Here is a 27,500-nt window from a genome sequence, read left to right as displayed (position 1 = left end):
AAAAAATTAAAAAAAACACCTAAATTTTCTAGGACCCAAAACGGTCCCACTCATTAAAGTGTTAAAATATTTCATACATTTTTGTTTTATTTAAAAAACAGATTTGAGTGTTATTAATAAAACAAAAACGTATTAAATATTTGTACACTTTAATGAGTGGGACCCTTTTGGGTCCTACAGAATTTAAGTGTTTTTTTTTTTTTAAACTGTTTGTATAGTTGTTTTTTTTGTGTTTTTGTTTAATGCTGTTTTTTGTCAAAGAATATTTTGTTTTTATACGACTAACGCAAAATATGCAACATTCTTCCCCCCAAAATATTCCACAATGTGAACTAATTGGAGCCTTCATTAAATCAATCATTCATAACAACATTTATGTTGATTCATTATTATTTTTCGAGCAATGACAGTTAAAAAAAAAAAAAATCCCACTAAAATTCTCCAGGACCCAAAAGGGTCCCACTCATTAAAGTGTTAAAAATATTTCATACATTTTTGTTTTATTTAAAACAGATTTGAGGGTTATAAATAAAACAAAAATGTATTAAATATTTTTAACACTTTAATGAGTGGGACCCTTTTGGGTCCTGGAGAATTTTAGTGGGATTTTACTTTTTTTTTTAACTGTCATTGCTGGAAAAATAATAATGAATCAACATAAATGTTGTTATGAATTATTGACTTAATGAAGGCTCCAATTAGTTCACATTTTGGAATATTTTGGGGGGAACAATGTTGCATATTTTGCGTTAGTTGTATAAAAACTAAATTTTCTTTGCCAAAAAAGAGCATTAAACAAAAACACAAAAAAACTATGCAGTTAAAAAAAAAAAAAAAATACCACTTAAATTCTCCAGGACCCAAAAGGGTCCCACTCATTAGTGTGAAAATATTTCATACATTTTTGTTTTATTTATAACACTCAAATCTGTTTTTAAATAAAACAAAAATGTATGAAATATTTTTAACACTTTAGTGAGTGGGACCCTTTTGGGTCCTAGAGAATTTAAGTGGTATTTTTTTTTTTTTTTTCATGCATTTTTGTTTTATTTATAACACTCAAATCTGTTTTTAAATAAAACAATAAATAGCCTAATAATAAACTAGTGTTTTGTTGCTTTTCGTGTCTTCCAAGCCTATGATAATGTGAATTAACTCATTATGACAATAATTTGTTGACAAAAAAAGAAATGGCAATCACTTTTACCTACAAAGGACACACAGCTAAGTAGTTAGCTTCCTATTAGAAAATTTTATTTTACATTAATTTCCATATTGTGTAAAGGACCCAAAAAAAAATGTCCTGCCCTTTTCTGACTTTGAGCCCCTGCCCCTCTATAATCATGTGCACGTCCCTGCTCGACCCACTCGACGTCCATTGCATCCCCTAGAAGGCTTCTCATAGTCATTCCCATTGACGTCCCACTGGGTTGTGAGTTTTTCCTTGCCCTTGCGTAGGCTCTGAACCGAGGATGTCGTCCTGGCTTGTGCAGCCCTTTGAGACACTTGTGATTTAGGGCTATATAAGTAAACATTGATTGATTGATTGATTGATGATATTCACTACTGTTGTAATGGTAATATTGTTACGATCCGCTGCACGGATCATAGTTTGTTTATGTTTCTCGTCACATGTGTTTTCAGCACCTCGAGTTGTCTGGCTGCGCAAGCGGCGCTCTCGGAGGTCTGTTTATGGACGCCAGTGGCGCAAACAGCAGCGACACCCGAGACGTAGTCGTAGAACTCTCCGGCTGCTGAACTTCTGGCGCCACTCACGCCCACCTTCTCGGCAGCCACGAATGTGGCCTTTCCGTGGTCGCCCGCCTCGCCTGCGGCAGCGGCGTTCCACTCGCCGCCGCCACCTGACTCTTCCCCGGTGGATTCGGGGACACGTGGCCTGGCGACCCACCACCAAATCCTCCCTCCCCCCTCCCTTGACTCTCGAACTATTTCTTGTTTTTTGGGTTCTAGTTTTATTTAGTGTCAAGGGACATCTGGAATCTGTCCTTTAAGGGGGGGGGGACTGTTACGATCCGCTGCACGGATCATAGTTTGTTTATGTTTCTCGTCACATGTGTTTTCAGCACCTTGAGTTTCGTTTATTTCTGTTGCCATGACGGCAGATTGTATACACCTGCCTCTGGTTAGTGTCCGGGACGCGCACCTGTTGCCCGGGCGCTAATCAGAGGGCTATTTAGTCTTTTCCCTGGCCTCACTCGGTCTGGCTTCCTAGTTTGTTCCCATACAACTGTTAACGACTACTTAGATTTCATGCTATGCTATTTTTTCCTGCTAGCTCCCACGCTAGTTCTTTTGTTTTGCCTTTTGTGCTACGTGCATGTCTTTTTGTTATTCACCATATGATTTATATTTAAAATAAATCATTTTCCTACCTGCAAGCTGTGTCCGAAGCCGTCTGCATCCTTGGGAGAACCACATCCGCATCACTATGCGACCCAGTCGTTTCAAATATGGTATTGTGAATAAACTTGATTGTCCATAAAGCCTGACTGACCAAGTTAGGACACTGAGAATTGTTTTTTTGAAAGTAGATTTTGCCCATTTATTTGTATTCATACAATGTGATGAAAAGTACACACGGTGGATTAGTAGTTCCAATGACAATGTGTGAGTTGGATTCTAAGGATGCGTAGCAAGAACATCTGCAGTCTAACCAAATGTCAATAAAGCATCCACAATAGCAATAAAATATACTTGACAAAAATATCTTCTCAAACTTTGCATATTGTTACTTTCCACAAAAGCCAAAAAGAACACCAAGGTACCAGCGGAACTAATGCTTTAGTTGGAGTTTCTGGTTTCATTGATTGAAACTTCTATTAGTAGATTACACAGTTCAGTACATATTCCGTACAATTGACCACTAAATGGTAAAACCCCAATAAGTTTTTCAACTCACGTGAATCAATTCATGCTACAAGACTAAAATGTACAAACCCCGTTTCCATATATGGGAAATTGTCTTAGATGTAAATATAAATCATTTTCAACCCATATTCAGTTGAATATGCTACAAAAACAACATATTTAATGCTCAAACTGATAAACATTTTTTTTTTGCAAATAATCTTTAGAATTTGATGCCAGCAACACGTGACAAAGAAGTTGGGAAAGGTGGCAATAAATACTGATAAAGTTGAGGAATGCTCATCAAAGACGTATTTGGAACAGGCTAATTGGGAACAGGTGGGTGCCATGATTGGGTATAAAAACAGCTTCCCAAAAAATGCTCAGTCTTTCACAAGAAACCAAAATTGAATGACCGTGACCTTCCATCCCTCAGACGGCAAAAAACGACATCAATCTCTAAAGGATATCACCACATGGGGTCAGGAACACTTCAGAAAACCACTGTCAGTAACTAACTTGGTCGCTACATCTGTAAGTGGAAGTTAAAGCTCTACTATGCAAAGCGAAAGCCATTTATCAACAACACCCAGAAACGCCGCCGGCTTCTCTGTGCCCGAGATCATCTAAGATGGACTCATGCAAAGTGGAAAAGTGTTCTGTGGTATGACGAGTCCACATTTCAAATTGTTTTTGGAAATATTCGAACCATCCAGACTGTTATCGACGCAAAAGTTGAAAAGCCAGCATGTGTGATGGTATGGGGGTGCATTAGTGCCCGAGGCATGGGTAACTTACACATCTGTGAAGGCACCATTAATGCTGAAAGGTACATACAAGGTTTTGGAACAACATATGCTGCCGTCTTTTTCGTGGACGCCCCTGCTTATTTCAGCAAAGACAATGCCAAGCCACATTCAGCACGTGTTACAACAGCGTGGCTTCGTAAAAAAAAAAAGAGTGCGGGTACTTTCCTGGCCCGCCTGCAGTCCAGACCTGTCTCCCGTCAGCCATGAAATTCTAAGTATTATTTGCAAAAAAAAAATACGTTTATGAGTTTGAACATCAAATATGTTGTCTTTGTAGTGCATTCAATTGAATATGGATTGAAAAAATTTTGCAAATCATTGTATTCCGTTTATATTTACATCTAACACAATTTCCCAACTCATATGGAAACGGGGTTTGTAGAATGTATAAATAAATCAATACAATCCGTGGTGCAAGTAAGCAGTGCTGACGTTACATTCAAGCAGCATGCATTTCAACCTGAGTTAGTCCATAAATACTATTCAATAAAAACATTACAAGCAGAAGCGAGGTTTGTTCAATGTCTTGGATCAGGGGTGTCCGATTTTTTTTAACGGCCCGCGGCATATTCTAAAAATACTATCACAAAAAAATGATAAAAGAACAGGTGAAAAGTTGCAATGTTGACAAAAATGACACAAAGCTGCCGTGGAAGCTGTTTTGTTTGTTTTGTAAACAGTCATTGCTGAAAAAATATTAATGAATCAAAATCATTGTTGTCATAGTGAAGTCTCCAATTAATTCACACTTTGAAATATGTTTTAGGGGGAATATATTGCATAGTTTGTGTTAAATGACAAAATGGGGATTAAACAAAAACAGATTTAAGTGTTGAAAGTAAAACGAAAATGTATGATTTTTTTTTCAACGCTTTTATGAGTAAGTACAGCATTTTTGTTTTATTTATAACACTCAAATCTGTTTTTAAATAAAACAAAAATGTATGAAATATTTTTAACACTTTAATGAGTGGGACCCTTTTGGGTCCCGTGGAATTTTAGTGGGATTTTATTTTTTTTATTTTATTTTTTAACAGTCATTGCGCGAAAAATAATAATGAATCAACATAAATGTTGTTATGAATGACAGATTTAATGAAGGCTCCAATTTGTTCACATTTTAGGGGGAAGAATGTTGCATGTTGTGCGTTAGTCGTATAAAAACAAAGTTTTTTTTGACAAAAAAGAGCATTAAACAAAAACACACAAAAAAACTATACAAACAGTTAAAAAAAATAATAATCCCACTTAAATTCTGCAGGACCCAAAGGGGTCCCACTCATTAAAGTGTTAAAAATATTTCATACATTTTAGTTTCATTTATAACACTCAAATCTGTTTTTAAATAAAACAAAAATGTATGAAATATTCAAAATATTCAAAACAACATTGATTTTAATTCTTTATTATTTTTCGAGCAATGACAGTAAAAAAAAAAAAAAAAATTCCAGGACCCAAAAGTGTTAAACATTCAAGTGTTACAAATATTTCATAAATTATTTTGTTTTATTTATAACACTCAAATCTGTTTTTAAATAAAACTGGAGCCTATCTCAGCTACAATCGGGCGGAAGGCGGAGTACACCCTGGACAAGTCGCCACCTCATCGCAGCAATTAGTTCACATTTTGGAATATTTTGGGGGGGAACAAAGTTGCATATTTTGCGTTAGTTGTATAAAAACTAAATTGTCTTTGACAAAAAAGAGCATTAAACAAAAACACAAAAAAACTATACAGTTAAAAAAAAAAAAATACCACTTAAATTCTCCAGGACCCAAAAGGGTCCCACTCATTAAAGTGTGGAAATATTTCATGCATTTTTGTTTTATTTATAACACTGAAATCTATTTTTAAATAAAACAAAAATGTATGAAATATTTTTTAACACTTTAATGAGTGGGACCCTTTTGGGTCCTGCAGAATTTAAGTGGGATTTTTTTTTTTTTTTTTAACTGTTTGTATATAACACTCAAATCTGTTTTTAAATAAAACAAAAATGTATGAAATATTTTTTAACACTTTAATGAGTGGAATTTTAGTGTGATTTTATTTTATTTTTTTATTTTATTTTTTTAACTGTCATTGCTGGAAAAATAATAATGAATCAACATAAATGTTGTTATGAATGATTGATTTAATGAAGGCTCCAATTAGTTCACATTTTGGGGGGAAGAATGTTGCATATTTTGCGTTAGTCGTATAAAAACAAAGTTTTCTTTGACAAAAAAGAGCATTAAACAAAAACACAAGAAAAACTATACAATTAGTTAAAAAACAACAAAAAAAAACACTTAAATTCTCTAGGACCCTATAGGGTCCCACTCATTAAAGTGTTAAAATATTTCATACATTTTTGTTTTATTTATAAAAAACAGATTTGAGTGTTATTAATAAAACAAAAATGTATGAAATATTTGTACACTTTAATGAGTGGGAACTTTTGGGTCCTGGAGAATTTAAGTGTTTTTTTTTTTTAAACTGTATATTTTTTTTGTGTGTTTTTGTTAAATGCTGTTTTTTGTCAAAGAATATTTTGTTTTTATACGACTAACGCAAAATATGCAACATTCTTCCCCCCAAAATATTCCAAAATGTGAACTAATTGGAGCCTTCCTTTAAATCAATCATTCATAACAACATTTATGTTGATTCATTATTATTTTTCGAGCAATGACAGTTAAAAAAAAAAAAATCCCACTAAAATTCTCCAGGACCCAAAAGGGTCCCACTCATTAAAGTGTTAAAAATATTCCATACATTTTTGTTTTATTTAAAACAGATTTGAGGGTTATAAATAAAACAAAAATGTATTAAATATTTTTAACACTTTAATGAGTGGGACCCTTTTGGGTCATGGAGAATTTTAGTGGGATTTTATTATTTTTTTAACTGTCATTGCTGGAAAAATAATAATGAATCAACATAAATGTTGTTATGAATTATTGACTTAATGAAGGCTCCAATTAGTTCACATTTTGGAATATTTTGGGGGGAACAATGTTGCATATTTTGCGTTAGTTGTATAAAAACAAAATTTTCTTTGACAAAAAAGAGCATTAAACAAAAACACAAAAAAACTATACAGTTAAAAAAAAAATACCACTTAAATTCTCCAGGACCCAAAAGGGTCCCACTCATTAGTGTGAAAATATTTCATGCATTTTTGTTTTATTTATAACACTCAAATCTGTTTTTAAATAAAACAAAAATGTATGAAATATTTTTAACACTTTAATGAGTGGGACCCTTTTGGGTCCTGGAGAATTTAAGTGGTATTTCTTTTTTATTTCATGCATTTTTGTTTTATTTATAACACTCAAATCTGTTTTTAAATAAAACAAAAATGTATTAAATATTTTAACACTTTAATGAGTGGGACCCTTTTGGGTCCTAGAGAATTTAAGTGTTTTTTTTGTTGTTTTTTTTAACTAAGTGTATAGTTTTTCTTGTGTTTTTGTTTAATGCTCTTTTTTGTCAAAGAAAACTTTGTTTTTATATGACTAACGCAAAATATGCAACATTTTCCCCCCCAAAATGTGAACTAATTGGAGCCTTCATTAAATCAATCATTCATAACAACATTTAAGTTGATTCATTATTATTTTTCGAGCAATGACAGTTAAAAAAAAATAAATCCCACTAAAATTCTCCAGGACCCAAAAGGGTCCCACTCATTAAAGTGTTAAAAATATTTAATAAATTTTTGTTTTATTTATAACCCTCAAATCTGTTTTTAAATAAAACAAAAATGTATGAAATATTTTTAACACTTTAATGAGTGGGACCCTTTTGGGTCCCGTGGAATTTTAGTGGGATTTTATTTTTTATTTTTTTTAACTGTCATTGCTGGAAAAATAATTATGAATCAACATAAATGTTGTTATGAATGATTGATTTAATGGAGGCTCCAATTAGTTCACATTTTGGGGGGAAGAATGTTGCATATTTTGAGTTAGTCGTATAAAAACAAAGTTTTCTTTGACGAAAAAGAGCATTAAACAAAAACACAAGAAAAACTATACAAACAGTTAAAAAAAACAAAAAAAAAACACTTAAATTCTCTAGGACCCAAAAGGGTCCCACTCATTAAAGTGTTAAAATATTTCATACATTTTTGTTTTAGTTAAAAAAACAGATTTGAGGGTTATAAATAAAACAAAAATGTATTAAATATTTTTAACACTTTAATGAGTGGGACCCTTTTGGGTCCTGGAGAATTTTAGTGGGATTTTTTTTTTTTTTTAACTGTCATTGCTGGAAAAATAATAATGAATCAACATAAATGTTGTTATGAATTATTGACTTAATGAAGGCTCCAATTAGTTCACATTTTGGAATATTTTGGGGGGAACAATGTTGCATATTTTGCGTTAGTTGTATAAAAACAAAATTTTCTTTGACAAAAAAGAGCATTAAACAAAAACACAAAAAATTATACAGTTAAAAAAAATAAAATACCACTTAAATTCTCCAGGACACAAAAAGGTCCCACTCATTAAAGTGTGAAAATATTTCATGCATTTTTGTTTTATTTATAACACTCAAATCTGTTTTTATATAAAACTAAAATGTATGAAATATTATTAACACTTTAATGAGTGGGACCCTTTTGGGTCCCGTGGAATTTTAGTGTGATTTTATTTTTTTATTTTATTTTTTTAACTGTCATTGCTGGAAAAATAATAATGAATCAACATAAATGTTGTTATGAATGACTGATTTAATGAAGGCTCCAATTTGTTCACATTTTGGGGGGAAGTATGTTGCATGTTGTGCGTTAGTCGTATAAAAACAAAGTTTTCTTTGACAAAAAAAGGGCATTAAACAAAAACACACAAAAAAACTATACAAACAGTTAAAAAAAGAAAAAAAATCCCACTTAAATTCTGCAGGACCCAAAAGGGTCCCACTCATTAAAGTGTTAAAAATATTTCATACATTTTAGTTTTATTTATAACACTCAAATCTGTTTTTAAATAAAACAAAAATGTATGAAATATTCAAAATATTCAAAACAACATCGATTTTAATTATTAATTATTTTTCGAGCAATGACAGTAAAAAAAAATAAAAAAATTCCAGGACCCAAAAGTGTTAAACTTTCAAGTGTTACAAATATTTCATAAATTGTTTTGTTTTATTTATAACACTCAAACCTGTTTTAAATAAAACAAAAATGTATGAAATATTTTTAACCCTTTTTTCGTTTTATCTATAACACTCAAATCTGTTTTTAAATAAAACAAAAATGTATGAAATATTTTTAACACTTTAATGAGTGGGACCCTTTTGGGTCCCGTGGAATTTTAGTGGGATTTTATTTAATTTTTTTAATTTTTTAACTGTCATTGCGCGAAAAATAATAATGAATCAACATAAATAATGTTATGAATGACTGATTTAATGAAGGCTCCAATTTGTTCACATTTTGGGGGGAAGTATTTTGCATGTTGTGCGTTAGTCGTATAAAAACAAAGTTTTCTTTGACAAAAAAAGAGCATTAAACAAAAACACACAAAAAAACTATACAAACAGTTAAAAAAAAAAAAATTCCCACTTAAATTCTGCAGGACCCAAAAGGGTCCCACTCATTAAAGTGTTAAAAATATTTCATACATTTTAGTTTTATTTATAACACTCAAATCTGTTTTTAAATAAAACAAAAATGTATGAAATATTCAAAATATTCAAAACAACATCGATTTTAATTCTTTATTATTTTTCGAGCAATGACAGTAAAAAAGAAAAAAAAATTCCAGGACCCAAAAGTGTTAAACTTTCAAGTGTTACAAATATTTCATAAATTGTTTTGTTTTATTTATAACACTAAAATCTGTTTTTAAACAAAACTGGAGCTTATCTCAGCTACAATCGGGCGGAAGGCGGAGTACACCCTGGACAAGTCGCCACCTCATCGCAGCAATTAGTTCACATTTTGGAATATTTTGGGGGGAACAATGTTGCATATTTTGCGTTAGTTGTATAAAAACTACATTTTCTTTGACAAAAAAGAGCATTAAACAAAAACACAAAAAAACTATACAGTTAAAAAATTAAAAAAAATACCACTTAAATTCTCCAGGACCCAGAAGGGTCCCACTCATTAAAGTGTGAAAATATTTCATGCATTTTTGTTGTATTTATAACACTCAAATCTGTTTTTAAATAAAACAAAAATGTATGAAATATTTTTAACACTTTAATGAGTGGGACCCTTTTGGGTCCCGTGGAATTTTAGTGGGATTTTATTTTATTTTTTTAAGTTTTTAACTGTCATTGCGCGAAAAATAATAATGATTCAACATAAATGTTGTTATGAATGATTGATTTAATGAAGGCTCCAATTTGTTCACATTTTGGGGGGAAGAATGTTGCATATTGTGCGTTAGTCGTATAAAAACAAAGTTTTCTTTGACAAAAAAGAGCATTAAACAAAAACACACAAAAAACTATACAGTTTTTTGTTTTTTTTTACTGTCATTGCTCGAAAAATAATAAAGAATTAAAATCAATGTTGTTTTGAATATTTTGAATATTTCATCCATTTTTGTTTTATTTAAAGATTAATTATTATTTTTCACGCAATGAAAGTTAAAAAAAAAAAAAATCCCACTTAAATTCTGCAGGACCCAAAGGGGTCCCACTCATTAAAGTGTTAAAAATATTTCATACATTTTAGTTTTATTTATAACACTCAAATCTGTTTTTAAATAAAACAAAAATGGATGAAATAGTTTTAACACTTTAATGAGTGGGACCCTTTTGGGTCCCGTGGAATTTTAGTGGGATTTTATTTATTTTTATTATTTTTTTAACTTTCAATGTGTGAAAAATAATAATTAATCTTTAAATAAAACAAAAATGTATGAAATATTCAAAATATTCAAAACAACATTGATTTTAATTCTTTATTATTTTTCGAGCAATGACAGTAAAAAAGAAAAAAAAATTCCAGGACCCAAAAGTGTTAAACTTTCAAGTGTTACAAATATTTCATAAATTGTTTTGTTTTATTTATAACACTCAAATCTGTTTTAAATAAAACAAAAATGTATGAAATATTTTTAACACTTTAATGAGTGGGACCCTTTTGGGTCCCGGAGAATTTTAGTGGGATTTTATTTTTATTTTTTTACTGTCATTGCTCGAAAAATAATAAATAATTAAAATCGATATTGTTTTGAATTATTGACCTATCGAAGGCTCCAATTACTTCACATCAAATATTCCACCTCGAAAACTTTTTTAGGGAAAAATTGCATATTTTGTGTTTTTGCCATAAAAAAAGGGTTTTGATTGAAAGAGCTTGAAACATTAAAAAAAAAAACTGTTAAATTGACATATAGACCAACGTTGATCCAGAGATTTAAGCTTTGAATGAAAAAAAAAAAAAAACGAAAACACATTAATATATTACTTATTTTTACCATTTTTATGACGGACCAAACTTTAGAGGAGTCCTTAAGTTTAATAAAATATATTGTAATGGTTTTGAAAATGAAAATATCAAAATGCTTCGTTTTTTAAGCCTGCGCCCCTCAGTGGAAAAAGTTTGGACACCCCTGTCTTAGACGAAAAGCTGGCGCCCTCTGGTGGGCCACACTGGAATGTACGTTTGAATTGTTGACTTCCTGCTCATACAAATAAACACATTGTTCAAATAAAAGCACATATAAATAAACGCATTGTTCAAATAAAAGCACATATAAATAAACACTTTGATCAAATAAAACATCACAAACAAAAGTTATACAACTTAGCACATCTTACTGACTCTGCCTTTTCTGCACCGGTCCGACTAGAAATAAGTAACAAACGGTATCAAAATGCAGTCGTTAAAAACAAACACTCAATACTTTCCTACAACGTCAACAGGTGAATGTGACATGGCCTTGTTCCTTCCTCCTGACGCAGCTTCTCTTAGTTAGTTGTCTCAAAAAACATAAAATCCTGCAACAAAAAGGACATAGAAATTAGGGAGGTTAATAAAAAAAAGTCAATGTTTGCTCTTTTTTCTTATATTTTAAATTATTTTTTTCCCCCATGTAAGAATATTAAAAATAAGATTAAGTAATTGCCTAAACTAGTGTGTCCAAACTTCTGCCTGTACAAAAATATTAATGCTCAGTTACATATTTGCCAGTGTTTATTATTACTGTTCTAATATTGCTAATTATTTAAATCATAAGTTAGCATTATTTAAATTTTTAATTAACTAATTGACTAAACTTTGTTTATATTTTAAGTATATTTTGTTTTAATTTTGAGAGCTTCTAATATTTTAAATCAAGGGTGTCTAAACTTTTACCACCAAGGGCAACATAGTGAAAAGTCAAGTATTGGGGCGCTTTTTTGATCTTTTTATTGATTTTAATTAATTTTTTATGCTAAAAAAAACAGATATTTTACTTATATATATATATATATATATATATATATATATATATATATATATGCGCCTCGCCAAGGAGCAGCGAGAATACCAAGAAGCGCATATGCCAAATTTTCAAAGAGAACGGCCTACGGATCACGATTGAAGCCAACAAGCAAACCGTCAACTTCCTTGACGTCACTTTCAACCTGAGAAATAACAGCTACCAACCATTCACGAAACCCAACACAACACTCCAATACGTGCACCATGACAGCAACCACCCACCCACCACCACGAAAAGAATACCTACCGGAATTAATAAAAGGCTATCGATGCTGTCATCTAGCAAAGCTGAATTTGACCAAGCAACCCCCCCGTACCAAAAAGCCCTTGATGAAAGCGGATACAATTTCACCCTCACCTATGAACCCACGCCAGGAAACCAGCCAAAAAAGGACAGAAAACGAAACGACATCATCTGGTACAACCCCCCATACAGCAAAAACGTCTCAACTAACATTGGACACAAATTCCTCAATCTGATTGACAAACACTTTCCCAAAGACAACACCCTAAGAAAAGTATTCAACAAGAACAACATTAAATTGAGCTACAGCTGCATGAACAATATACGACAAATCATCTCAAACCACAACAAAACAATTGCAAATGAGCCGTCGGCCCCCGGACAGAGCGACTCCAAAACCAACAAAGGCTGTAACTGTCGAAAGAAACCTGATTTCCCTCTCAACAGGGGGTGCTTACAAACATCAGTTGTCTACCAATCTAAGGTAACACGCAAGGACATTAACACATCCGACACATATGTAGGATTAACCGAGGGAGAATTCAAAACCAGATGGAACAATCACAAGGCTTCTTTCAGGAACCAAAACCTGCGGAATACCACAGAACTCAGCAAACACATTTGGGACCTCAAAGACAATAATGTTGAATATTCAATAACATGGCAAATTCTTGCATCCAGCACACCTTACAATAGTGGTAATAAAAGATGCAACCTATGCTTGAAAGAGAAACTGTTTATTATTTACCGTCCAGACCTGTCATCCCTCAACAAGCGCAGCGAAATTGTAACAGCATGCCGCCACAGACGGAAACACCTCCTAGGTAACACATGAGCCAATCACCACGCCCCTACACCAGCCTGTACCCACCCACTCTGTGCCCTATATAAACCATGGTATGTGAATGCTCCCATTAAAATCTCCTGATGATTGAGGGAACCCCCCCTCATGAAACAGGCCTGTAGAGATGAAATAGTCTTGTGATTTTTTTCCCCACACATACATATGTATATATATATATATATATATATATATATATATATATATATATATATATATATATATATATAAGCAAAATATTGAGTTATAGGTGACTAAGTATATTATTATTAGTTATTAGTTTAAAAGTTCAGCTTTTCTCATTAAAAACAAAAATTTTGCTTTTTTTTTCTTACATTTTAACTGTTGTATTTTTACTGTGTAAGAATAATATTTAAAAAAAAATAAAACTATGATTGTGTAACTGCATATCTTAGTGTGTCAAAAATCCTACCTGCACTAAAATATAAAATTTCAGTTAGATATTTAACTATGTCTTTTATTGTTGTATTTATTCTAATTAATTCATACATTAGAATTTTTTTTTTTTTTTAATTAACTGACTTAACTTTGTTCAAAAGTTAAGTACATATTTATTTTCTATTTTGAAAGCTTATAATATTGCAAAACTTTTGCCACCAAAGGCCGCACACTGAAAAGTCACATGTAAGGGCCATTTTGATCTTCTTTTTTTTTTTTTAAATGCTTAAAAAAACAACAATATTGCATTTATTTAAAAACAAAACATTGAGTTATAGGTGACTAAGTATATTGATATTAATTATTAGTTTAAAAGTTCAGCTTTTCTCGTTTTTTTCTTACATTTTTACAGTTTTTTCCCCCACATGTAAGAACATTATAAAATAATAATAATATAATTAATATTAATATTAATTATTTTAAAATTTTAGCTTGTCATTACATTCCAATAATTTGTTCTTTTTTTGTTTTATTATAAAAAAAAAAATATTATTGTGTAACTGCATAACCTAGTGTGTCCAAATCTTCTGCCTGCACAAAAATATTAATTTCCAGTCACATATTTAACAGCAATAATAAATTACTTTTTGCTGTTGAATTAATTCATTCATTAGTTGTATTATTTTATTTTTGATGAACTAACTAAACTGTGTTTATATTTTAAGTTTTTTTTTAATTGTTAAAATGTAAGAAAAAAGGAGAAAAAAATGTGAACGTAATGAGAAAATATTACGTTTTAAACTAATAATTAAATATATAAATTATCTGTTGTTTTTTTTTTTGCATAAAAATAATAATAAAAAAAAATATATATATATATATACTGTGTATATATATATATATATATATATATATATATATATATATATATATATATATATATATATATATATATATAAATGGCGCCCCCAAAATAAAAATAAAAATAAGATAAGTATATATACTTGTCTTATTTTTTTATTTTGGGGGCGCCATTTATATATATATATATATACACAGTATATATATATATATATATATATATATTTTATTATTATTTTTATGCAAAAAAAAAACAACCCAGATAATGTATATATCTAATTATTAGTTTAAAACGTAATATTTTCTCATTACGTTCACATTTTTTTCTCCTTTTTTCTTACATTTTAACAATAAAAAAAAAATAAAAAAAATAGATATGTTATTTGAAAACAGTTGGAAAACAGTTGAATCAGACACATTCGGTACATTTGCACAAAGTGTCGCCAATACAAGCTTGAATCATACTGGGTATGTGAATCATACTGGGTATGTGAGTCATACTGGGTATGTGAATCATACTGGGTATGTGAATCATGCTGGGTATGTGAATCATACTGGGTATGTGAATCATGCTGGGTATGTGAATCATGCTGGGTATGTGAATCATACTGGGTATGTGAATCATGATGGGTATGTGAGTCATGCTGGGTATGTGAATCATACGGGGTATGTGAGTCATGCTGGGTATGTGAATCATACTGGGTATGTGAATCATGCTGGGTATGTGAGTCATGCTGGGTATGTGAATCATACTGGGTATGTGAATTATACTGGGTATGTGAATCATACTGGGTATGTGAATCATACTGGGTATGTGAATCATGCTGGGGATGTGAATCATACTGGGTATGTGAGTCATGCTGGGTATGTGAATCATACTGGGTATGTGAATCATACTGGGTATGTGAGTCATGCTGGGTATGTGAATCATACTAGGATTGTGAATCATACTGGGTATGTGAATCATACTGGGTATGTGAATCATGCTGGGTATGTGATGGGAAATATGGTATCGCACATCACTATCGGACACGGTACCCTGGAGTCCGTTACCTTTGACCCAAGAGCCTCTGCAGAAGTAGACCGAGGACAATAATAATAACAATAATAACAATAATAATAATAATTAAAGCTGCAAGCAGCGATGGACGGGACCAACTTTGACGGCACATAAAATCCAAACCGGAGCGGTAATTAAAACTCTTTGGTCAACTTTTAATCAGAAGGGTTCAATCTCTCTCCTGTGTCAGTTTGAAGCCGACACGACAAACGCGCTCAGAGGAGATAATGTTTGAAAAAAGGTGACGGGTTTTTACAAAACGTTTGTTTTGAAGGGGGAATTGCAAACTTCCTGTTGATTTTTGCTGGGGGTTGTCAATACATGAAATGTAGGGCTAAGTGAGACCTACATAAAGGTTTCTGTTTCATGTCTCTACGACATTCCTACTGGAAGTTACAGGCAGTTTTGTCTGTTTTCTTCCTAGGAGCAGTTTTGGCTGTATTTTATTTCTAGGGGGCGCTAGAGCGCAATTTTGAGTTTTAAAGTTTGGTTTTTTATTAGATCGTAATTTTCGCCAGTCCTGATGTGTGTGTCCAGTTTAGTGAGTTTTGAAGCATGTTAAGGGGGTCAAATTACAGCTCAAAGAGGCAAAGGTGACTGTTTTTACAAAACTTTTGTTTTGAAGGGGGATTTGCAAACTTCCTGTTGATTTTTGCTGAAGGAAGCTGATGTTTGAAATCTAGGTCTAAGTGAGACCTACATATAGGTTTTTGTTTCATGTCTCTACGACATCTGTACTGGAAGTTACAGGCAGTGGTGTCTGTGTTTTCTTCCTAGGGGGCGCTAGAGCGCAATTTTGAGTTTTAAAGTTTGTTTTTTTATTAGATCGTAATTTTCGCGAGTCCTGATGTGTGTGTCCAGTTTGGTGAGTTTTGAAGCATGTTAAGGGGGTCAAATTACAGCTCAAAGAGGCAAAGGTGACTGTTTTTACAAAACTTTTGTTTTGAAGGGGGATTTGCAAACTTCCTGTTGATTTTTGCTGAAGGAAGTTGATGTATGAAATCTAGGTCTAAATGAGACCTACATATAGGTTTTTGTTTCATGTCTCTACGACATAAGGGTGTCAAATTACAGCTCAAAGAGGCAAAGGTGACTGTTTTTACAAAACTTTTGTTTTGAAGGGGGATTTGCAAACTTCCTGTTGATTTTTGCTGAAGGAAGTTGATGTATGAAATCTAGGTCTAAGTGAGACCTACATATTAGGTTTCTGTTTCATGTCTCTACGACATAAGGGTGTCAAATTACAGCTCAAAGAGGCAAAGGTGACTGTTTTTACAAAACTTTTGTTTTGAAGGGGGATTTGCAAACTTCCTGTTGATTTTTGCTGAAGGAAGTTGATGTATGAAATCTAGGTCTAAGTGAGACCTACATATAGGTTTTTGTTTCATGTCTCTACGACATAAGGGTGTCAAATTACAGCTCAAAGAGGCAAAGGTGACTGTTTTTACAAAACTTTTGTTTTGAAGGGGGATTTGCAAACTTCCTGTTGATTTTTGCTGAAGGAAGTTGATGTATGAAATCTAGGTCTAAGTGAGACCTACATATTAGGTTTTTGTTTCATGTCTCTACGGCATTTGTACTGGAAGTTACAGGCAGTGGTGTCTGTGTTTTCTTCCTAGGGGGCGCTAGAGCGCAATTTTGAGTTTTAAAGTTTGGTTTTTTATTAGATCGTAATTTTCGCCAGTCCTGATGTGTGTGTCCAGTTTAGTGAGTTTTGAAGCATGTTAAGGGGGTCAAATTACAGCTCAAAGAGGCAAAGGTGACTGTTTTTACAAAACTTTTGTTTTGAAGGGGGATTTGCAAACTTCCTGTTGATTTTTGCTGAAGGAAGTTGATGTATGAAATCTAGGTCTAAGTGAGACCTACATATAGGTTTTTGTTTCATGTCTCTACGACATAAGGGTGTCAAATTACAGCTCAAAGAGGCAAAGGTGACTGTTTTTACAAAACTTTTGTTTTGAAGGGGGATTTGCAAACTTCCTGTTGATTTTTGCTGAAGGAAGTTGATGTATGAAATCTAGGTCTAAGTGAGACCTACATATAGGTTTTTGTTTCATGTCTCTACGACATAAGGGTGTCAAATTACAGCTCAAAGAGGCAAAGGTGACTGTTTTTACAAAACTTTTGTTTTGAAGGGGGATTTGCAAACTTCCTGTTGATTTTTGCTGAAGGAAGTTGATGTATGAAATCTAGGTCTAAATGAGACCTACATATAGGTTTTTGTTTCATGTCTCTACGACATCTGTACTGGAAGTTACAGGCAGTTTTGTCTGTGTTCTCTTTCTAGGGGGCGCTAGAGCGCAATTTTGAGTTTTAAAGTTTGGTTTTTTGATTAAATGGCAATTTTTGCCAGTCCTGATGTGTGTGTCGAATTTGGTGAGTTTTGAAGTTAAGAGGGTCAAATTACAGCTCAAAGAGGCGGCGGAATAATAATAATAAAACCTTACAAATGCAATAGGGACCGCAATGTCCCTTTGGGACATTGCGGTCCCTAATAATAATAACAATGGATTAGATTACACATCCCAATAATTTGAGACAGAGACAATATCTAAATGTCTAAATCTAAAAAAAAAAAGAAACATTTCTAAGTCTAAGTCTCAGTCTAAGACTAGGTCTAGGTCTAAGTCCAAATCTAAATCCAGGTCTAAATCCAGGTCTAAATCCAGGTCTAGGTCTAATATCGGACTTACGATGAGAAAACAGGCCCCGATCATGACGGCCTTCATCCTCACGTCCAGGTCCATGGGAAACTGGATCCCAAAGTTGTCGGAGTCAGTGAAGACTTCCCTTAGAAGACCCGTCCACTGTTTGCTGATCTTCCCGATCTTGCTGACTTCATCCATGGTCAGGACCTGGAACCACAGTCACAGGAGACTGAGAGACCACACCTTGGACTTGTTGAGTAAACAAAAACCAGTCTTTGCCACAAAAGACTCACTTTGTCAACAAAAACAAACAAGAAAAAGAAAACGTATGGTTTACATGAGGGGTGTCAAACGGACGGCCCGTGGGCCGGATCAGGTTTCATCCGGCCCACGGGAGGAGTTTGCTAAGTAGAAAAATGAGCTGGAATTTTGGAATGAAAGATACTGCAGTTCTAAATGTGTCCACTAGATGTCACAATAGCAATTGTTTGTATCTTTGTAGATGATGCTACATACTGTATGAAAAAAAAATAGTGCACCAGTCGAGGAAAATGAGCAAACTACATAAATAACATCCTGTAATTTGATTTTGATATGTTTTTATAATGATAGATTGAAAATTAACACCAATGAAAATCAGCTTTTACCTTGAAAATCTACTTTTACCTTGAAAATCAGCTTTTACCTTGAAAATCAACTTTTACCTTGAAAATCAACGTTTACCTTGAAAATCAACTTTTACTTTGAAAATCAGTTTTTACCTTGAAAATCAACTTTTACCTTGAAAATCAACTTTCACCTTGAAAATCTGTTTTTACCTTGAAAATCAACTTTTACCTTGAAAATCAACTTTTACTTTGAAAATCAGTTTTTACCTTGAAAATCAGTTTTTGTCTTGAAAATCAACTTTTACCTTGAAAAATCAGTTTTTGTCTTGAAAATCAACTTTTACCTTGAAAATCAGTTTTTGTCTTGAAAATCAACTTTTACCTTGAAAATCAACTTTTACCTTGAAAATCAACTTTTACTTTGAAAATCAGTTTTCACCTTGAAAATCAACTTTTACCTTGAAAATCAACTTTCACCTTGAAAATCCGTTTTTACCTTGAAAATCAACTTTTACCTTGAAAATCAACTTTTACTTTGAAAATCAGTTTTCACCTTGAAAATCAACTTTTACCTTGAAAATCAACTTTTACTTTGAAAATCAACTTTTACCTTGAAAATCAACTTTTACTTTGAAAATCAGTTTTTACCTTGAAAATCAGTTTTTGTCTTGAAAATCAACTTTTACCTTGAAAATCAGTTTTTGTCTTGAAAATCAACTTTTACCTTGAAAATCAATGTTTACCTTGAAAATCAACTTTTACCTTGAAAATCAGTTTTTGTCTTAAAAATCAACTTTTACCTTGAAAATCAGTTTTTGTCTTGAAAATCAACTTTTACCTTGAAAATCAGTTTTTGTCTTGAAAATCAACTTTTACCTTGAAAATCAATGTTTACCTTGAAAATCAACTTTTACCTTAAAAATCAGTTTTTGTCTTGAAAATCAACTTTTACCTTGAAAATCAGTTTTTGTCTTGAAAATCAACTTTTACCTTGAAAATCAACTTTTACCTTGAAAATCAACTTTTACTTTGAAAATCAGTTTTCACCTTGAAAATCAACTTTTACCTTGAAAATCAACTTTCACCTTGAAAATCCGTTTTTACCTTGAAAATCAACTTTTACCTTGAAAATCAACTTTTACTTTGAAAATCAGTTTTCACCTTGAAAATCAACTTTTACCTTGAAAATCAACTTTCACCTTGAAAATCCGTTTTTACCTTGAAAATCAACTTTTACCTTGAAAATCAACTTTTACTTTGAAAATCAGTTTTTACCTTGAAAATCAGTTTTTGTCTTGAAAATCAACTTTTACCTTGAAAATCAATGTTTACCTTGAAAATCAACTTTTACCTTGAAAATCAGTTTTTGTCTTGAAAATCAACTTTTACCTTGAAAATCAACTTTTACCTTGAAAATCAACTTTTACTTTGAAAATCAGTTTTCACCTTGAAAATCAACTTTTACTTTGAAAATCAGTTTTTACCTTGAAAATCAACTTTTACCTTGAAAATCAACTTTTACTTTGAAAATCAGTTTTCACCTTGAAAATCAACTTTTACTTTGAAAATCAGTTTTTACCTTGAAAATCAGTTTTTGTCTTGAAAATCAACTTTTACCTTGAAAAATCAGTTTTTGTCTTGAAAATCAACTTTTACCTTGAAAATCAGTTTTTGTCTTGAAAATCAACTTTTACCTTGAAAATCAACTTTTACCTTGAAAATCAACTTTTACTTTGAAAATCAGTTTTCACCTTGAAAATCAACTTTTACCTTGAAAATCAACTTTCACCTTGAAAATCCGTTTTTACCTTGAAAATCAACTTTTACCTTGAAAATCAACTTTTACTTTGAAAATCAGTTTTCACCTTGAAAATCAACTTTTACCTTGAAAATCAACTTTCACCTTGAAAATCCGTTTTTACCTTGAAAATCAACTTTTACTTTGAAAATCAGTTTTTACCTTGAAAATCAGTTTTTGTCTTGAAAATCAACTTTTACCTTGAAAATCAGTTTTTGTTTTGAAAATCAACTTTTACCTTGAAAATCAATGTTTACCTTGAAAATCAACTTTTACCTTGAAAATCAGTTTTTGTCTTGAAAATCAACTTTTACCTTGAAAATCAGTTTTTGTCTTGAAAATCAACTTTTACCTTGAAAATCAACTTTTACCTTGAAAATCAACTTTTACTTTGAAAATCAGTTTTCACCTTGAAAATCAACTTTTACCTTGAAAATCAACTTTCACCTTGAAAATCCGTTTTTACCTTGAAAATCAACTTTTACCTTGAAAATCAACTTTTACTTGGAAAATCAGTTTTCACCTTGAAAATCAACTTTTACCTTGAAAATCAACTTTCACCTTGAAAATCCGTTTTTACCTTGAAAATCAACTTTTACCTTGAAAATCAACTTTTACTTTGAAAATCAGTTTTTACCTTGAAAATCAGTTTTTGTCTTGAAAATCAACTTTTACCTTGAAAATCAATGTTTACCTTGAAAATCAACTTTTACCTTGAAAATCAGTTTTTGTCTTGAAAATCAACTTTTACCTTGAAAATCAACTTTTACCTTGAAAATCAACTTTTACTTTGAAAATCAGTTTTCACCTTGAAAATCAACTTTTACTTTGAAAATCAGTTTTTACCTTGAAAATCAACTTTTACCTTGAAAATCAACTTTTACTTTGAAAATCAGTTTTCACCTTGAAAATCAACTTTTACTTTGAAAATCAGTTTTTACCTTGAAAATCAGTTTTTGTCTTGAAAATCAACTTTTACCTTGAAAAATCAGTTTTTGTCTTGAAAATCAACTTTTACCTTGAAAATCAGTTTTTGTCTTGAAAATCAACTTTTACCTTGAAAATCAACTTTTACCTTGAAAATCAACTTTTACTTTGAAAATCAGTTTTCACCTTGAAAATCAACTTTTACCTTGAAAATCAACTTTCACCTTGAAAATCCGTTTTTACCTTGAAAATCAACTTTTACCTTGAAAATCAACTTTTACTTTGAAAATCAGTTTTCACCTTGAAAATCAACTTTTACCTTGAAAATCAACTTTCACCTTGAAAATCCGTTTTTACCTTGAAAATCAACTTTTACTTTGAAAATCAGTTTTTACCTTGAAAATCAGTTTTTGTCTTGAAAATCAACTTTTACCTTGAAAATCAGTTTTTGTTTTGAAAATCAACTTTTACCTTGAAAATCAATGTTTACCTTGAAAATCAACTTTTACCTTGAAAATCAGTTTTTGTCTTGAAAATCAACTTTTACCTTGAAAATCAGTTTTTGTCTTGAAAATCAACTTTTACCTTGAAAATCAACTTTTACCTTGAAAATCAACTTTTACTTTGAAAATCAGTTTTCACCTTGAAAATCAACTTTTACCTTGAAAATCAACTTTCACCTTGAAAATCCGTTTTTACCTTGAAAATCAACTTTTACCTTGAAAATCAACTTTTACTTTGAAAATCAGTTTTCACCTTGAAAATCAACTTTTACCTTGAAAATCAACTTTTACTTTGAAAATCAGTTTTTACCTTGAAAATCAGTTTTTGTCTTGAAAATCAACTTTTACCTTGAAAATCAGTTTTTGTCTTGAAAATCAGTTTTTGTCTTGAAAATCAACTTTTACCTTGAAAATCAGTTTTTGTCTTGAAAATCAACTTTTACCTTGAAAATCAGTTTTTGTCTTGAAAATCAACTTTTACCTTGAAAATCAACTTTTACCTTGAAAATCAACTTTTACTTTGAAAATCAGTTTTCACCTTGAAAATCAACTTTTACCTTGAAAATCAACTTTCACCTTGAAAATCCGTTTTTACCTTGAAAATCAACTTTTACCTTGAAAATCAACTTTTACTTTGAAAATCAGTTTTCACCTTGAAAATCAACTTTTACCTTGAAAATCAACTTTTACTTTGAAAATCAGTTTTTACCTTGAAAATCAGTTTTTGTCTTGAAAATCAACTTTTACCTTGAAAATCAGTTTTTGTCTTGAAAATCAGTTTTTGTCTTGAAAATCAACTTTTACCTTGAAAATCAGTTTTTGTCTTGAAAATCAACTTTTACCTTGAAAATCAATGTTTACCTTGAAAATCAACTTTTACCTTGAAAATCAGTTTTTGTCTTGAAAATCAACTTTTACCTTGAAAATCAGTTTTTGTCTTGAAAATCAACTTTTACCTTGAAAATCAACTTTTACCTTGAAAATCCGTTTTTACCTTGAAAATCAACTTTTACCTTGAAAATCAACTTTTACTTTGAAAATCAGTTTTCACCTTGAAAATCAACTTTTACCTTGAAAATCAACTTTCACCTTGAAAATCCGTTTTTACCTTGAAAATCAACTTTTACCTTGAAAATCAACTTTTACTTTGAAAATCAGTTTTTACCTTGAAAATCAGTTTTTGTCTTGAAAATCAACTTTTACCTTGAAAATCAGTTTTTGTCTTGAAAATCAACTTTTACCTTGAAAATCAATGTTTACCTTGAAAATCAACTTTTACCTTGAAAATCAGTTTTTGTCTTAAAAATCAACTTTTACCTTGAAAATCAGTTTTTGTCTTGAAAATCAACTTTTACCTTGAAAATCAACTTTTACCTTGAAAATCAACTTTTACTTTGAAAATCAGTTTTCACCTTGAAAATCAACTTTTACCTTGAAAATCAACTTTCACCTTGAAAATCCGTTTTTACCTTGAAAATCAACTTTTACCTTGAAAATCAACTTTTACTTTGAAAATCATTTTTCACCTTGAAAATCAACTTTTACCTTGAAAATCAACTTTTACTTTGAAAATCAGTTTTTACCTTGAAAATCAGTTTTTGTCTTGAAAATCAACTTTTACCTTGAAAATCAGTTTTTGTCTTGAAAATCAACTTTTACCTTGAAAATCAATGTTTACCTTGAAAATCAACTTTTACCTTGAAAATCAGTTTTTGTCTTGAAAATCAACTTTTACCTTGAAAATCAGTTTTTGTCTTGAAAATCAACTTTTACCTTGAAAATCAATTTTTGTTTTGAAAATCAACTTTTACCTTGAAAATCAATGTTTACCTTGAAAATCAACTTTTACTTTGGAAATCAGTTTTTAACTTGAAAATCAGTTTTTACCTTGAAAATCAACTTTTACCTTGAAAATCCGTTTTTACCTTGAAAATCAGTTTTTACCTTGAAAATCAGTTTTTACCTTGAAAATCAACTTTTACTTTGAAAATCAACTTTTACTTTGAAAATCAGTTTTTACCTTGAAAATCAGTTTTTACCATGAAAATCAGTTTTTACCTTGAAAATCAACTTTTACCTTGAAAATCAGTTTTTGTCTTGAAAATCAGTTTTTGTCTTGAAAATCAACTTTTACCTTGAAAATCAACTTTTACTTTGAAAATCAGTTTTTACCTTGAAAATCAGTTTTTACCTTGAAAATCGGTTTTTACCTTGAAAATCAACTTTTACCTTGAAAATCAACTTTTATCTTGAATATTATATCACACAGGTAAACCTGTTGCATGACAGCTTGTAACGCACGTGACATCACACACAAGTAAATACGCTGCAGGACTACTTGTATCGCACATGATATCATACACAAGTAAACGCGCTGCAGGATTGCACATGATACCACACAGGTAAACATTTTGCATGGCTGTATCGCACGTGATATCACACACAAGTAATCGAGCTGCAGGACTGCTTGTATCGCACGTGATATCACACACAAGTAAACAAGCCGCATGACTGCTTGTATCGCACGTGATATCACACAGGTAAACCAGTTGCATGGCAGCTTGTATCGCACGTGATATCACACACAAGTAAATACGCTGCAGGACTGCTTGTATCGCATATGATATCACACACAAGTAAACGAGCCGCATGACTGCTTGTATCGCACATGATGTCACACACAAGTAAACACGCTGCATGAGTGCTTGTATCGCACATGAAATCACACACAAGTAAACAAGCCACATGACAGCTTGTATCGCACGTGATATCACACAGGTAAACCTGTTGCATCACAGCTTGTAACGCACGTGATATCACACACAAGTAAACACGCTGCATGACAGCTTGTATCGCACGTGATATCACACAGGTAAACCAGTTGCATGGCAGCTTGTATCGCACATTATATCACACACAAGTAAACAGGCCGCAGGACTGCTTGTATCGCACATGATCTCACACGCAAGTAAACACGCTGCATGACTGCTTGTATCGCACATGATATCACACACAAGTAAACAAGCCGCATGACAGCTTGTATCGCACGTGATATCACACCCAAGTAAACACGCTGCAGGACTGCTTGTATCGCACGTGATATCACACAGGTAAACCTGTTGCATCACAGCTTGTAACGCACGTGATATCACACACAAGTAAACACGCTGCATGACTGCTTGTATCGCACGTGATATCACACAGGTAAACCTGTTGCATGACAGCTTGTATCGCACGTGATATCACACACAAGTAAATACGCTGCAGGACCGCTGTTGTTGGGTTTTTACCCGGGATTGTATCGCATATGATATCACACACAAGTAAACAAGCCGCATGACTGCTTGTATCGCACATGATATCACACACAAGTAAACACGCTGCAGGACTGCTTGTATCGCACATGATCTCACACGCAAGTAAACACGCTGCATGACTGCTTGTATCGCACATGATATCACACACAAGTAAACAAGCCGCATGGCAGCTTGTATCGCACGTGATATCACACGCAAGTAATTGCGCTGCATGACTGCTTGTATCGCACATGATATCACACACAAGTAAACACGCTGCATGACTGCTTGTATCGCACATGATATCACACACACAAGTAAACAAGCCGCATGACTGCTTGTATCGCACATGATCTCACACGCAAGTAAACACGCCGCATGACTGCTTGTATCGCACATGATATCACACACAAGTAAACAAGCTGCATGACAGCTTGTATCGCACGTGATATCACACAGGTAAACCTGTTGCATGACAGCTTGTAACGCACGTGATATCACACACAAGTAAATACGCTGCAGGACCGCTGTTGTTGGGTTTTTACCCGGGATTGTATCGCATATGATATCACACACAAGTAAACGAGCCGCATGACTGCTTGTATCGCACATGATATCACACACAAGTAAACACGCTGCAGGACTGCTTGTATCGCACATGATCTCACACGCAAGTAAACACGCTGCATGACTGCTTGTATCGCACATGATATCACACACAAGTAAACAAGCCGCATGGCAGCTTGTATCGCACGTGATATCACACGCAAGTAATTGCGCTGCATGACTGCTTGTATCGCACATGATATCACACACAAGTAAACACGCTGCATGACTGCTTGTATCGCACATGATATCACACACACAAGTAAACAAGCCGCATGACTGCTTGTATCGCACATGATCTCACACGCAAGTAAACACGCCGAATGACTGCTTGTATCGCACATGATGTCACACACAAGTAAACAAGCCGCATGACAGCTTGTATCGCACGTGATATCACACAGGTAAACCTGTTGCATGACAGCTTGTAACGCACGTGATATCACACACAAGTAAACATGCTGCAGGACTGCTTGCATCGCATATGATATCACACACAAGAAAACGAGCCGCATGACTGCTTGTATTGCACATGATATCACACACAAGTAAACACGCTGCATGACTGCTTGTATCGCACATGATATCACACACAAGTAAACAAGCCGCATGACAGCTTGTATCGCACGTGATATCACACAGGTAAACCTGTTGCATGACAGCTTGTATCGCACGTGATTTCACACGCAAGTAAATACGCTGCAGGACCGCTGTTGTTGGGTTTTTACCCGGGATTGTATCGCATATGATATCACACACAAGTAAACGAGCCGCATGACTGCTTGTATCGCACATGATATCACACACAAGTAAACACGCTGCAGGACTGCTTGTATCGCACATGATCTCACACGCAAGTAAACACGCTGCATGACTGCTTGTATCGCACATGATATCACACACAAGTAAACACGCTGCAGGACTGCTTGTATCGCACATGATATCACACACACAAGTAAACAAGCCGCATGACTGCTTGTATCGCACATGATCTCACACGCAAGTAAACACGCTGCATGACTGCTTGTATCGCACATGATATCACACACACACAAGTAAACAAGCCGCATGACTGCTTGTATCGCACATGATATCACACACAAGTAAACAAGCCGCATGACTGCTTGTATCGCACATGATCTCACACGCAAGTAAACACGCTGCATGACTGCTTGTATCGCACGTGATATCACACACAAGTAAACGCGCTGCATGACTGCTTGTATCGCACATGATCTCACACGCAAGTAAACACGCCGCATGACTGCTTGTATCGCACATGATATCACACACAAGTAAACAAGCCGCATGAAAGCTTGTATCGCACGTGATATCACACAGGTAAACCTGTTGCATGACAGCTTGTAACGCACGTGATATCACACACAAGTAAATACGCTGCAGGACCGCTGTTGTTGGGTTTTTACCCGGGATTGTATAGCATATGATATCACACACAAGTAAACGAGCCGCATGACTGCTTGTATCGCACATGATATCACACACAAGTAAACACGCTGTAGGACTGCTTGTATCGCACATGATCTCACACGCAAGTAAACACGCTGCATGACTGCTTGTATCGCACATGATA

At 32.8% G+C, this 27,500-nt stretch overlaps 1 protein-coding gene across 3 annotated transcripts in view; it reads right to left on the bottom strand.

Annotated features, from left to right (window-relative positions):
* Window positions 1-10,819: 10,819 nt before the first annotated feature.
* The window catches only part of LOC133609178 (phospholipid scramblase 2), a 27,293-nt gene continuing 10,612 nt past the window's right edge, over window positions 10,820-27,500 (bottom strand). For all 3 annotated transcript variants that reach the window (XM_061964684.1, XM_061964683.1, XM_061964682.1), the window contains exons 6-7: window positions 18,214-18,375; window positions 10,820-11,628 (exon numbers count right to left, since the gene is read on the bottom strand). In XM_061964684.1, the coding sequence (XP_061820668.1) occupies window positions 11,599-11,628; window positions 18,214-18,375 (192 nt within the window). In that variant the 3' untranslated portion in view covers window positions 10,820-11,598. The remainder of the gene's footprint in view (window positions 11,629-18,213; window positions 18,376-27,500) is intronic.

The sequence above is a fragment of the Nerophis lumbriciformis genome, linkage group LG07 (assembly GCF_033978685.3).
Source record: "Nerophis lumbriciformis linkage group LG07, RoL_Nlum_v2.1, whole genome shotgun sequence".
NCBI lineage: Eukaryota > Metazoa > Chordata > Actinopteri > Syngnathiformes > Syngnathidae > Nerophis > Nerophis lumbriciformis.
This window is presented reverse-complemented; position numbering and strand designations above follow the sequence as displayed.